Source organism: Salvelinus fontinalis, chromosome 18, assembly GCF_029448725.1.
Source record: "Salvelinus fontinalis isolate EN_2023a chromosome 18, ASM2944872v1, whole genome shotgun sequence".
Taxonomy (NCBI): domain Eukaryota; kingdom Metazoa; phylum Chordata; class Actinopteri; order Salmoniformes; family Salmonidae; genus Salvelinus; species Salvelinus fontinalis.
This window is the reverse complement of record NC_074682.1, coordinates 47,163,957-47,178,205: the sequence shown is the minus strand read 5'-3', so window position 1 is coordinate 47,178,205 and position 14,249 is coordinate 47,163,957. Positions and strand designations below refer to the sequence as shown.

The 14,249-nt window shown below is 42.2% G+C and overlaps 1 protein-coding gene across 4 annotated transcripts in view; it reads left to right on the top strand.

Moving 5' to 3' along the window:
- The first annotated feature begins 5,469 nt into the window (after positions 1 to 5,469).
- LOC129815650 (cytosolic 10-formyltetrahydrofolate dehydrogenase-like) overlaps positions 5,470 to 14,249 on the top strand; it is a 38,831-nt gene continuing 30,051 nt past the window's right edge. The window contains exons 1-7 of one of the 4 annotated variants that reach the window (XM_055869642.1): positions 5,470 to 5,614; positions 7,022 to 7,164; positions 9,477 to 9,711; positions 10,140 to 10,305; positions 10,533 to 10,634; positions 10,994 to 11,083; positions 12,096 to 12,233. In XM_055869642.1, the coding sequence (XP_055725617.1) occupies positions 7,035 to 7,164; positions 9,477 to 9,711; positions 10,140 to 10,305; positions 10,533 to 10,634; positions 10,994 to 11,083; positions 12,096 to 12,233 (861 nt within the window). In that variant the 5' untranslated portion in view covers positions 5,470 to 5,614; positions 7,022 to 7,034. Of the gene's footprint in view, positions 5,621 to 7,018; positions 7,165 to 9,476; positions 9,712 to 10,139; positions 10,306 to 10,532; positions 10,635 to 10,993; positions 11,084 to 12,095; positions 12,234 to 14,249 lie in introns of all 4 variants that reach the window. The other 3 variants (XM_055869643.1, XM_055869641.1, XM_055869640.1) reach the window with 3 other exon arrangements.

The window sequence follows — 14,249 nt, the reverse complement described above, 5'->3', positions numbered from 1 at the left end:
TTCAAGAGGCTTTTCCGTTGCGATGTCGCCAAAGACCCATCTGCTAGCCCAGGCCCGCTACCATTCTGAACGCCGTGTCTCCCGCTCGCCTAGCGTCGAAGCGACTACCAAACGGCTCCCTGACTCACCTATTGCTGCTCATTGGACCCTATGATCACTCGACTACACATGCCTCTCCCTAATGTCAATATGCCTTGTTTACTGCTGTTTCGGTTAGTTATTATTGTTTTATTTCACTGTAGAGCCCCCAGTCCCACTCAACATGCCTTAGATAGCTCTTTTGTCTAACCCCCCACACATGCGGAGACCTCACCTGGCTTAACTGGTACCTCCAGAGACACAACCTCTCTCATCGTCACTCAATGCCTAGGTTTACCTTCACTGTACTCACATCCTACCATACCCTTGTCTGTCTGTACATTATGCCCTGAATCTATTCTACCAAGCCCAGAAATCGGCTCCTTTTATTCTCTGTTCCCAACGCACTAGACGACCAGTTCTTATAGCCTTTAGCTTTACCCTTATCCTACTCCTCCTCTGTTCCTCTGGTGATGTAGAGGTTAACCCAGGCATTGTAGCCGCCAGCACCACACCTATTCCCCAGGCACTCTCATTTGTTGACTTCTGTAACCGTAAAAGCCTTGGTTTCATGCATGTTAATCTTAGAGCTAGGGTCTATTTTCCTGAATTTCCACCTGACTGACGTGCCCAAAGTAAACTGCCTGTTACTCAGGCCCAGAAGCCAGGATATGCATATAATTGGTAGCATTGAATAGAAAACACTTTGAAGTTTCTGTCTGAGACTATAACACAATTGATATGGTAGGTGAAATTCCAAAGAAAAATCAACCGGAATTCTTTTTTTTTTTAGCTCCCAGGCTCTTATAATGAAGAGGACGCACGCTTACTAATTTTACTTTTCTATTGAACCTACTTCTTTCCGTATGAAATATTGTAGTTTATTTCTTAAGGACGCCTATCCCTAAGAAGGTTGTAACATCAGAAGCCTCCTCCCTAAGTTTGTTTTATTCACTGCTTTAGCACACTCCGCCAACCCTGATGTCCTGAATACTGAATACTGTCTCAGGAAGGCCACCAAAAATTCAGAGATTTCCATCCCCGACTACAATATTTTCCGACAAGGTAGAACTGCCAAAGGGAACGGAGTTGCAATCTACTGCAGAGATAGCCTGCAGAGTTCTTTCACACTATCCAGATCTGTGCCCAAACAGTTTCAGCTTCTACTTTTAAAAATCCACTTTTCCAGACTAAAGTCACTCACTGTTGCCGCTTGTTATAGACCCCCCTCAGCCCCCAGCTGTGCCCTGGACACCATACAGTATGTGAATTGATTGACCCGCATCTATCTTCAGAGTTCGTACTGTTAGGTGACCTAAACTAGGATATGCTTAACACCCCGGCTGTTCTACAATCTAAGCTAGATACCCTCAATCTCACACAAATTATCAAGGAACCTACCAGGTACAACCCTAAATCCGTAAACATGGGCACCCTCATAGATATCATCCTGACCAACTTGCCCTCTAAATACACCTCTGCTGTCTTCAACTAGGATCTCAGCGATCACTGCCTCATTGCCTGCATCCGTAATGGATCTGTGGTCAAACTACCAGCCCTCATCCACTGTCAAAGGCACCCTAAAACACTTCAGCGAGCAAGCCTTTTTAAATCGACCTGGCCCGGGTATCCTGGAAGGTTATTGACCTCATCCCGTCAGTAGAGGATGCCTGGTTGTTCTTTAAAAGTGCTTTCATCACCATCTTAAATAAGCATGCCCCATTCAAAAAAAGTAGAACTAAGAACAGATATAGCCCTTGGTTCACTCCAGACTTGACTGCCCTTAACCAGCACAAAAACATCCTGTGGCGTACTGCATTAGCATCGAACAGCCCCCGAGATATGTCACTTTTCAGGGAAGTCAGGAACCAATATACACAGTCAGTTAGGAAAGCTAAGGCTAGCTTTTTCAAACATAAATTTGCCTCCTGTAGCACTGTAAAGTCCATGGAGAAAAAGAGCACCTCCTCCCGGCTGCCCACTGCACTGAGGCTAGGAAACACTGTCACCACCGATAAATCTACAATAATCGAGAATTTCAATTCAATTCAATTCTACGGCTGGCCATGCTTTCCACCTGGCTATCCCTACCCCGGCCAACAGCTCTGCACCCCCCACAGCAACTTGCCCAAGCCCCCCCTGCTTCTCCTTCACCCAAATCCAGATAGCTGATGTTCTGAAAGAGCTACAAAATCTGGATCCCTACAAATCAACTGTGTTAGAAAATCTGGACCCTCTCTTTCTAAAATTATCTGCCGAAATTGTTGCAACCCCTATTACTAGCCTGTTCAACCTCTCTTTTGTATCGTCTGAGATCCTCAAAGATTTGAAAGCTGCCACGGTCATCCCCCTCTTCAAAGGGGGAGACACTCTAGACCCAAACTGTTATAGACCTATAGACCTAGATCCATCCTGCCCTACCTTTCTAAAGTCTTCGAAAGCCAAGTTAACAAAACAGATCAACGGTCATTTCGAATCGCACCATACCTTCTCCACTTCTCCACCTCAGCCGCACTCAAGGTCCTAAAAGATATCATAACCGCCATCGATAAAAGACAGTACTGTGCCGCCCTCTTCATCGACCTGGCCAAGGCTTCCGACTCTGTCAATCACTACATTCTTATCAGCAGACTCAATAGTCTTGGTTTCTCAAATGACTGCCTCGCCTGGTTCACCAACTATTTCTCAGATAGAGTTCAGTGTGTCAAATTGTCAAATCGGAGGGCTTGTTGTCCGGACCTCTGGCAGTCTCTATGGGGTGCCACATGGTTCAATTCTCAGGCCGACTCTTTTCTCTGTATATATCAATGATGTCGCTCTTACTGCTGGTGATTCTCTGATCCACCTCTACGCAGATGACACCCTTCTGTATACTTCTGGCCCCTCTTCGGACACTGTGTTAACTAACCTCCAGACGAGCTTCAACGCCATACAACTCTCCTTCCGTGACCTCTAACTGCTCTTAAATGCAAGCAAAACTAAATGCATGCTCTCTAACCGATTGCTGCCCACACCCGCCTGTCCAACTAGCATCACTACTCTGGACGGTTCTGACATAGGTATTTGTAGTTGTCCACATATTCTAGATGTCTGGTTAGACTGTAAACTCTCCTTCCAGACTCACAAAGCCCCATATACTACCCACCACTGCAACCTGTATGCTCTCGTTGTCTGGCCCTCGCTACATATTCGTCGCCAAACCCACTGGCTCCAGGTCATCTATAAGTCTATGCTAGGTAAAGCTCCCCCTTATCTCAGCTCACTGGTCACCATAGCAACACCCACCCATAGCACACACTCCAGCAGGTATATTTGACTGGTCATCCCCAAATCCAACAACTAATTTGGCCGCCTTTCCTTCCAGTTCTCTGCTGCCAATGACTGGAACGAATTGCAAAAATCACGGAAGCTGGAGACTAATTTCTCCCTCTCTAACTTTAAGCATCAGCTGTCAGAGCAGCTTACCGATCACTGTACCTGTACACAGCCCATCTGTAAATAGCACACCCAACTACCTCATCCCCATATTGTTATTTACTTATTTTTTTTGCTCTTTTGCACCCCAGTATCTCTACTTGCACATCATCATCTGCACATCTATCAATCCAGTGTTAATGCTAAATTGTAATTATTTCGCCACTATGGCCTATTTATTGCCTTACCTCCCTAATCTTACTACATTTGCACACACTGTACATAGATTTTTCTTTTGTGTTATTGACTATACATTTGTTTATCCCATGTGTAACTCTGTGTTGTTGTTTTTATCGCACTGCTTTGCTTTATCTTGGCCAGGTCGCAGTTGTAAATGAGAACTTGTTCTCAACTGGCCTACCACTTAATTAAATAAAGGTGAAATATATATATTTTTTAATATCTGGGGAAAGTCTAAAACAATTTCTAGAGTGTTGAACATTTCCAAGAACCCAGTGGTCTCCTTCATTGGGAAATTAAAAAAAATATGTAACTACCCAGCCTCTGCCTAGAGCTGGTCATCTGACCAAACAGGTAAGAAGTACCTTGGTCAGGGAGGTGACCAAAAACCTAATAACCACTCTGTTTCTTGGCTAAGATGGAAGAACTTGCCAGAAGGACACCAGTCTCTACAGCACTTCACCAATCTGGGCTTTATGTGAGAGATCACCAATTTATGCAGGTAATCCAGGTAATTCCAAAGGGTTCACATACTTTTTCTTTCCACTGTATATCACCACCACTGTCTGCTGTGCTGGTCTGATGCAGTCAGGTGACTCCATTCCTATCACTCATTAACCCTAATGATAACGGGTTACTAGTGTAAACTGGCTCTAACTAAACTGGGTTACAATCAGACGCTGTATGTGACGCAAGCACTATGGCCTGAGGTTTTCAACACGAGAAAAAGGATACAGTTGAGTCACAGTGACTGTCCCTTGTATTTTAGTGACCCTGCTCTGATGGCTAGCACACAACGAACTGTGGGAAATGCCAATACTATTAGTAGAGTTGTAATGTCCTAACTTAACCTGTGTGGTTGCTACAATACTAACATTGGTACAACTATGCCCCAATCACCTGAGCTATTATCATACTTTTTCATTAATTAATGGCGGTAGCACAAACCTGCAATTTGTGTGAACCTTGAATAACTTCCTGCGAAGGTCAATACAGTTAATTGACCAATATGATGACAATTATTAAAGATACACTATGCAAAAATCGCTCCACTATTTCCTGGTTGCAAAAATTCTAATAGTTTGCCTAACTTCAGTTTGTGACAAAACAAGCAGTCATTGTGGAGGGAATCATTGTACCATCTAAACTACTTTGAAATATATTTTCTATACACCAAAATATTGTATTTTCAGCTGTTTGAATCTGGTGTACAAAACTAAAAGTAAAAGACACAAAAACTTAACTTAAGAACGGAAGCATATTGTAGAAATAGAACACATAGAACAGATCTACCCTTTCTTAGACTTGCTTTCAATGATAATGAAATATCTATAACTCACATTTCTATGTGAATTTGGTTGGGGCGCCCCAAAAGTTACATGTTGTAGCTTTAACTTTATTGACATTTGCAGGAGTTTATGGTAAATGGGAGTGGTAAACTAAGCTATAACCTACTGACCATTGCTGTCCTATCTTTCTGTCTCTATAACAACCTGTTTTATGGTATAGATATGAACCAATGAGGAAATGATTACATTTTATGTAATAATGTTAATTATTAAATTACATTTTAGAGACTGTCACAAACTACTGTCATAAACTATACCACACACACTTCTCAACTGGTCTGGGAAAAGTATGATTCCATATTAAGTTCTACTGAAATAAATACCATACACTGATTAAGTTTACGACCTCCCCTTGCGGCTAGACCGCCCTATCATATCCCACGATTTCAACTGTTGTGTAATTCCTAATGGCTGTTACAGTCGCTCACATGCAGCAACCAACCTTCTGACATTCTCGGCCCGAAATAAAGAGCAACGGTGTCCACACGATCCCTCTCTGCACGCCAGTAGGGGAGACTTTTGCCAGCATTAACGTAAGGGTAATGATCATTTTTAATATTCAACTGCATATTTCTATGTGTTGAGATTTGCTATCTCAAGATTGCACAGTGCACAATGTTCTAGAATTTGACGTTTGGTTCTGGGTCGCGCGCCTAGCTTTACGTACTTGACATCGTTGTGTTTATACATTACTTTATAAAGGTTTGCAATGTTGCCAACCTGCAAGGTAGCTTGCTCACACTGTAATAAACTCATATGACCGCTGTCAGAAAAGTTCTCACTTTGTGGTGTAGCAACTTTCATGTGTGTTTTCTATCGGAGAGTTTACTGCAAAAGTCAAACTTCACTGTGCATCATCAAAAATATGTTCAAAGTTTTTTTTTCTGTACATTTTTCATTGTCGGGAAGATATATTTAGGCTTTTTGCACATAGAAGTCTAGTGTACTGTAGAGCTACGTCGATTCTATTGGTCAATCCTCCAAAGGCAGGGATCTGCTCTGCAACGTGATTGGTTGGAATAAGTGCGACCCCAGTTATAAAATATGGAGAAAAAATACCCTTTTTGAGTGAAAGTCATTGGGCGTGTTCCAGCGGGTCACTTTTGCCTAGCCGGTGACCATCGTTGGACACTGCCTTTCAAAGTGTGTTGCATTATTGGGAAGAAAAAAATTATCTGATTTGCATCTATTTTGTCGACTGTATGAACTTTACAAAAATCGTGTGTTCACAGGTCATGAAGTTTTGATTGCAGTCGACTGCAAGTTTCTGCAGTTGCTATTCACCAACTTCCTCCTGCAACCATGGCCTGCATTGTGGGAGGCTCTAATCATTTGGGTTTTTTGTTTGACCCATGCAAACGTGATAAAAGACATGACTGAAACAAGAACCAACTTTGTCACAATTTGTGTATACAGATGCAGTAGATATACATATACATTAATGTGATATGAGTCTTTCTCTCACTAATTGATTGTACAATGTACACACATATATGTTCAGTTTGTGAGTGTGATATGGGGGTTAGAGACATTATAAAGAACAGCTTGTATAAATAATGTCAACACTGCCATATTGATCTGAGCCTTGCTGTTGGAAAACCACATCAAATGTCTGACTTTCGGCTGTCGCAGTTGAACCTCTAACGAATTGAATCCTCGACATTCGTCTACAGTCGGTTGCTTGAGCCTTACCATTCAAACGCGCCCACTGTCAACCACTTTTCATGACCTTATCTAACAAATGGATCTGATATTTGCTGATCTATTTGCCTGATTTTACACAAATGAAAATGGAAAACTTCTGGATGACATAAATATAATTTGGTTATATTGAAATTGATCATATTCAAATGCTTCTGTTATAAATCTCGAGAAGTGCTTGAAGAAAGTAAAATGCTCTTTTGCTGTTTTTCTGTGGTGTTTCCTTTTTCTGCCAGTAGTTTGTGATCGCTCATGATGAGGATAGCTGTGATTGGTCAGAGTGTTTTTGGCCTGGAGGTGTACAAGGAGTTGAGGAAGGAGGGCCACACCATCGTTGGAGTGTTCACTATACCTGACAAGGATGGCAAAGCCGACCCTCTAGGTGAGCAGGCATGACAGCACCTTTTTTCCTCAGCAAAAACAAGACCCTCTGTCTCTACACTGCTATAATGCAAAATTAATTTGCATATGAAACACAAAAGAGAGACATTCTCATAGTGGTGGGAGTCTTACTTTTTTACTTGGATATCAAGAACCCGCTCAATGCCTTTGGATAAACAGTATGCATATTGAATTTTCTACCCTTTTCTATCAGGTTTTGTCCTCACACCAGAGTACATAAAGTAAACCAAAGACTACACAGAGAACACATATTGTGAGGGCAAACATAATATAATATTTTTAATGTCAAGTGAAGTTTGAACTCTCACATTATCAGTCAAAGAACAGTCCTGTCCCAAACTATAAGAGAAAATCAATGGATTCTTCTTAAAATGTTGAAAGGAAACAAGGTCCTGTTGTTCACCCCAGACCAAAGTAGACATTAGATACATTCAACTCGGCACACACTGGTTGTTTCCACGTCATTTTAATGAAATTACGTTGAACCAACGTGGAAGAGACATTGTGCCCAGTGGGATCACACCAATCCTTTCCCCCATGTCCGCTGTCCTCAATGCATTTTCTTAATCAAAATAAACAAGTATAAACATACAGTCTGCCCATGGTAATTACCATTTACATTGGCTCTATTGAAGTTCTAGTGAAATTCCCCTACCTAAAAGGAGTCAAGGACCCTGTTTGAATACATTAAATACGTGTCCCTTGATGTAGCCTGATCTGACATGATTGACTTTGTGAACTCTATTCAGTGGCACACTTACTTTTCCCTAACCAACCTGAACCAGAACCTGGGCTTGAGGAGATGAAGAATATGATGGGATCTCCTCTGACACCTAGGATCCATCAATTCAAAGTCCTATTAAGCAGCTCTGCAAACATTATAATGTCCAAATATGGAGTTTCGCAGAGCAACTCTAGTCATTACTGCCATTACGCATGGTATGTACTTCCAAAAAAAAGTCTAAATAAAATAAATTATATTTCGGGATACTGTAATGCTGCTGGATAAGTCGACCTGTGCATAATGAGGGATTTTATTGGAGGTGGGCATGCACACTTGGTTAAAAATAATAGATCATTGTTATTTAGATCTTTTTTGGAAGTACATACTTTGTGCAACGCCAGTAAGGACGACAGTTGCTTACAAAGAACTTACAAAGGGCCAAGGACAAAGCGTAATTCCATGGTAACGGAATTACGCTGTGACTCCGATTTTTCACTTTAAACAAAAAAACAACAACTTTGATTTCAAAGTTTAACAAACCATACAACTCTATGCAAAATGACTACTTTGAACAATTTGCACAGTAAAAAAAAGATAATTAAGGTAAAAATCTTCTGTTATCAAACTTTGTATCTACACAGTTCTTCCTGTAAATGTGTTTTTGTAAAATGTTCTGTGGAAATTGTTAAAACTAGTACTTGTGCATAGAGTTGTATTGTTTGGTAAATGTTGAAACAAATGTTTTTTTTTGTTTGGTATACATTTTAAAGTGAAAAATATATGTTTTGGCGTAATTCCGTTTCCATGAAATTGCCCCAAACAGCCCAGTACATCACTGGAGGTACATCACTGGGGCTGAGCTCCCTGCCATCCAGGACCTCTACATCAGGCGGTGTGAAATCAGTAAAGACTCCAACCACCCAAGCCAAGGAGTGTTCTCACTGTTTCCGCATGGCAAGTGGTACCGGTGCATCAAGTCTGACACCAACAGGCTCCTGAACAGCTTCTATCCCCAAGCCATAAGACTGTTAAATAGCTAACAAAATGGCTACACAGACTTTCTGAGTTGGCCCTTGTATTTATATGCTCTATCCACACTCACAGGAATACACACTCACGCACACTGACACTCCAACACACACATAACATGTACACACATTTATACTGACTCTACACACACACTCACATACAATCTTCATTTACACTGCTACTACTCTGTTTATCATACATCCAGATGCCTAGTCACCTTACCCCTATACATATCTATATCTATCACTCCAGTATCCCTGCACATTGTAAATATGCTACTGGAACTGATCCTGTATATAGCTTCTTACTTTCCTGTGAATTTTTGTTCTACCTTGTTATTTTTTTGTACTACATTGACATTGATCACTGCACTGTTGGTTTTAGAGCTTGCAAGAAAGGCATTTCACATTTGATATTAACTTGAAATCATAGAATTACTATAATGGTTGGGCAAGCCCCTTAGACCATGGCAATTTGACTTGAATTACATACGGTATGGGAGAAACATCACTCCTGTCTTCTCCCCTCTACACCTACAGGCGCGGAGGCTGAGAAGGATGGCGTGAACGTCTTCAAGTTCCCACGCTGGCGCCTGAAGGGGAAAGGCATCCCGGAGGTGGTGCAGGTCTACAAGGCCACGGGGGCCGAGCTCAACGTCATGCCCTTCTGCTCCCAATTCATCCCCATGGAGGTCATCGACCACCCGGCCCACGGTTCCATCATCTACCACCCCTCCCTGCTGCCCCGACACAGGGGGGCCTCCGCCATCAACTGGTGAGTCGGTGGCTGCTTGGACAAACGGATGGATGTTGGTTGGGTGGATGGACAAACGGATGGATGTTGGTTGGGTGGATGGACAAACGGATGGATGTTGGTTGGGTGGATGGACAAACGGATGGATGTTGGTTGGGTGGTGTTTTTGGGTCACTAGTGGGTTGGTTGGTTGGTGTTTTGGTTAGTTGATTTTTTTATCTTGTTTCCACAGCAGGCAAAATGTTTGTAATTTGTTTGTTTATCTGATTGATTATTGATGGCTTAGTTTGTTGGTTGACTGATTGTTTGGTTGGTTGATTTACACATGGTTAAAACATAAAGCTGCTGATTGGACAAAAGAGGTGAGAGGCTTGCATGGGTAAACTAAAAAACGTCACTAGCTTGCGTATGTTAGGCCTACTTTACCCTCTCCATGGGTTTGACAACAGGACCTTGATCCACGGGGACAAGAAAGGTGGGTTCACAGTTTTCTGGGCGGATGACGGACTGGACACTGGACCAATCCTGCTGCAAAGGGAGTGTGATGTGGAGCCTGAGGACACTGTCAACACCATTTACAAGCGGTTCCTCTTCCCTGAGGGAGTGAAAGGCACAGTAAGTCAAAGAGATACAACAAGGCCACACTTCAGTACTCTGAGGAATGCAGAGTTTTCTCTGTCTGTCACATAGGGCCAGCCAAATCAACAAATATTGTTTGAAGCAGAGAGTTTCATGTATGCAAAAAGAAAGTGCAGCATAGTACAACAACACATGGAGGGTGAGACCCATTCCGTACTGTTGGGAATCTTTGAGCATGTTTGTCAAGTTTACCTGGTTCACAGGTGGATGCAGTGAGGCTGATCGCAGCAGGGAATGCTCCAAAGATCGTCCAGCCAGAGGAGGGAGCCACCTATGAGGGGATTCAGAAGAAAGACAATGCCAAGGTAGGCCAAGACCCTAACTAAATTCTCTACACACACTGCTCCTGCCATCTTGCTTCTAACCACAAGATCAGTAGACCGCTCAAGCACTCCTGTAACACTATTTTGAGACTAAATATTACATAGGACCCCATATTACATACTGAGATTACATATTACATAGGACCACATATTACATACTGAGATTACATATTACATAGGACCACATATTACATACTGAGATTACATATTACATAGGACCACATATTACATACTGAGATTACATATTACATAGGACCACATATTTCCTATTGTTTGTTTCAGATATGCATGTCTATGTTGATTTCAGGTAATTAGTTATTATGATTTGTGTTTTTCTGTAGATTGACTGGAACCAGTCTGCACAGGCCCTACACAACTGGATCAGAGGAAATGACAAAGTGCCTGGAGCCTGGGCAGAGGTTGATGGACAGGTAAGAATATAGTTGTTTACTGAGCGTATTGTTTGTTGGTTCGGTAATGCCACTGTCTGCCAGCCAGCCAAAAGAACATGCTGAGAAGGATTATCACCACAGCAAGCAAGGTACTTGAAGTCAAACAGACAGGCTCGATGAGTTCTTCAAGGTCAGGGCCCTCAGCAAGGCTCACAAAATAATTTTAGACCCAAGCTACCCCCTGTACCTGGACTTTGAACTATTCCCCTCTGGGTGCAGGTATAGGGCACCCCCCTGCAGTAAAAACAGCACTAAACAATCATTTTTACCAAATGTGTTATCCCTTTGGGGGCGGCAGGTAGCCTGGCGGTTAGGAGCGTTGGGCCAGTATCCGAAAAGTTGCTTGATCGAATCTCCGAGCTGACAAGGTAAAATCTGTCGTTCTGCCCCTGAGCAATGCAGTTAACCCACAGTTCCTCGGGCGCCGATGATGTGGATGTCGATTAAGGCAGTTCCCCGCACCTCTCTGATTCAGAGGGGTTGGGTTAAATTAAGACACATTTCAGTTGTACAACTGACTAGGTTTCCCCCTTTCCTTTCCTAAATAGCTCATGCTAATGTCCCTATCCATTCACTGAGACCACTATCCATTCACTGAGACCAGCAGGCTGGGCTTCTTACTGTATCTACTGTGTATACATGTCATGAATGTGTATTGTCCTTTAATTAAACAGCATTTTGAAACAAGTACGTGATACGGCAACACATTTCCCCCAAGGGGACAATAAAGACAGTAAAGTACATGCAGAGCCTGTGGTCTAACTGTAATGCTCCTGCTCCCCCCCCCCCCAGAGACCGGTGTTCAAATCCCTGTGTCCACCCTTCCTGTTTCTAACTGTCTAATAAAATGTGAATAATATAGCCGTGTTCTCACCTGTTCAGTCACATCAGTGCAGATGAGGTGTAGGAGAAAAGGAAAGGAGGCCAGTCTAGACTATTGAGCTCCACCCAAAGGCTGATTCCACTGTGGTCTCTCCTGTCTTTCCTCTAGAAGGTGACGTTCTATGGTTCTTCTCTGCTAGACAGTGGTGCCACTGCTATTGGGCAGCCCCTGGAGATCCCTGGTGCCAGTCAACCCGGTCTGGTCGCTAAGGCGGGCCTGATGCTGTTTGGCAACGACGGCAAAACGGTAGGTCGCTTAATGTTACACAAACATCATTTAAAGATTATAATTATATTACTGCCACTACCAGGGATTCTTGATTGTTTTTAAAGCCTAATTTCATATCACAATTTCATAAGACCACAGATTTTCCTTTGGTTGTAAGCTTTGGAAGAAGAAACATTTGTTTCTAACTTTTGGACTATAAACATAGGTGTATGTAGCATCCCTGCATGCAGACATGCTATACTACCTGGCCTTCAGGTCAGGGCTTTTATGGCACAGTTTGTAGTATTTGTATGTGTATTTATTATGGATCCCCATTAGCTGCTGCTTTTCTTGGGGTCCAGCAAAATTAAGGCAGTTTATGCAATTTTAAAACATTACAATACATTCAGATTTCACAACACACTGTGTGCCCTCAGGCCCCTACTCCACCACTACCACATATCTACAGTACTAAATCCATGTGTATGTATAGTGCGTATGTTATCGTATGTGTGTGTATATGCATGTGTCTGTGCAAATGTTTGTGTTGCTTCACAGACCCAGTTCCATAAGGTGTTTTTTTAAAAGCTGTTTTTTAAATCTAATTTTACTGCCTGCGTCAGTTACTTGATGTGGAATAGAGTTCCATGTAGTCATGGCTCTATGTAGTACGGTGTGCCTCCCCAAGTCTGTTCTGGACTTGGGGACTGTGAAGAGACCTCTTGTGTCATGTCTTGTGGGGTATGTATGGGTTTCTGAGCTTTGCACCAGTAGTTCAAACAGACAGCTCGGTGCATTCAACATGTCAATACTTCTCATAAATAAAAGTAGTGATGAAGTCAATCTCTCCTCTACTTTCAGCCAGGAGAGATTGACAAATGCTTTTTATTCATTTTAGCTCTCTGTGTACATCCAAGGGCCAGCCGTGGTGCCCTGTTCTGAGACAATTGCAATTTTCCTAAGTCCTTTTTTGTGGCACCTGACCACACAACTGAACAGTAGTCAAGGTGTGACACAACTAGGGCCTGTAGAACCTGCCTTGTTGATAGTGTTGTTAAGAAGAAGGCAGAGCTTCGCTTTATTATAGAAAGACTTCTCCCCATCTTAGCTACTACTGCATCAATATGTTTTGACCATGACAGTTTACAATCTAGTGTTACTCCAAGCAGTTTAGTCATCTAAACTTGCTTGATTTACATATTATTTATTACAAGATTTAGTTGAGGTTTAGGGTTTAGTGAGTGTTATGTTCCAAATACAATGCTTTTAGTTTTAGAAATATTTCGGGCTAACTTATTCCTTGCCAGACACTCTGAAGCTAACTGCAGCTCTATGTTGTGTGTTGCAGTCATTTCAGTCATCATTGTAGTAGCTGACGTGTATAGTGTTGAGTCATCCGCATACATAGAAACTCTGGCTTTACTCAAAGTCAGTGGTATGTCGTTAGTAATAATTGATAAAAGCAAGGGGCCTAAACAGCTACCCTGGGGAATTCCTGATTCTAACTGGATTATATTTGATAGGATTCCATTAAAGAACACCTTCTGTGTTCTGTTAGACAAGTAACTCTTTATCCCCATTATAGCAGGGGGTGTAAAGCCATAACACATATGTTTTTCCAGCAGCAAACTATGATCAATAATGTCAAAAGCTGCACTGAAGTCTAACAAGACAGCCCCCACAATCATTTTATCATCAATTTCTCTCAGCCAATCATCAGTCATTTGTGTAAGTGCGGTGCCGGTTGAGTGTCCTTCCCTATAAGAATGCTGAAATTCTGTTGTCAATTGGTTTACTGTAAAATAGCATTGTATCTGATCAAACACATTTTTTCCCAGAAGTTCCCTCCAGGCCTGAGGGCACACGCTTTCTAGTAGGCTTAAATTGAAGATGTGGCAAATAGGAGTGGCAATATCGTCTGCTATTATCCTCAGTAATTTTCCATCCAGATTGTCAGACCCTGTTGGCTTGTCATTGTTGATAGACAACAATACTTTTCCCCCCTCTTCCACAGTGACTTTACGGAAATCAAAAGTACAATTCTTGTCTTTCATA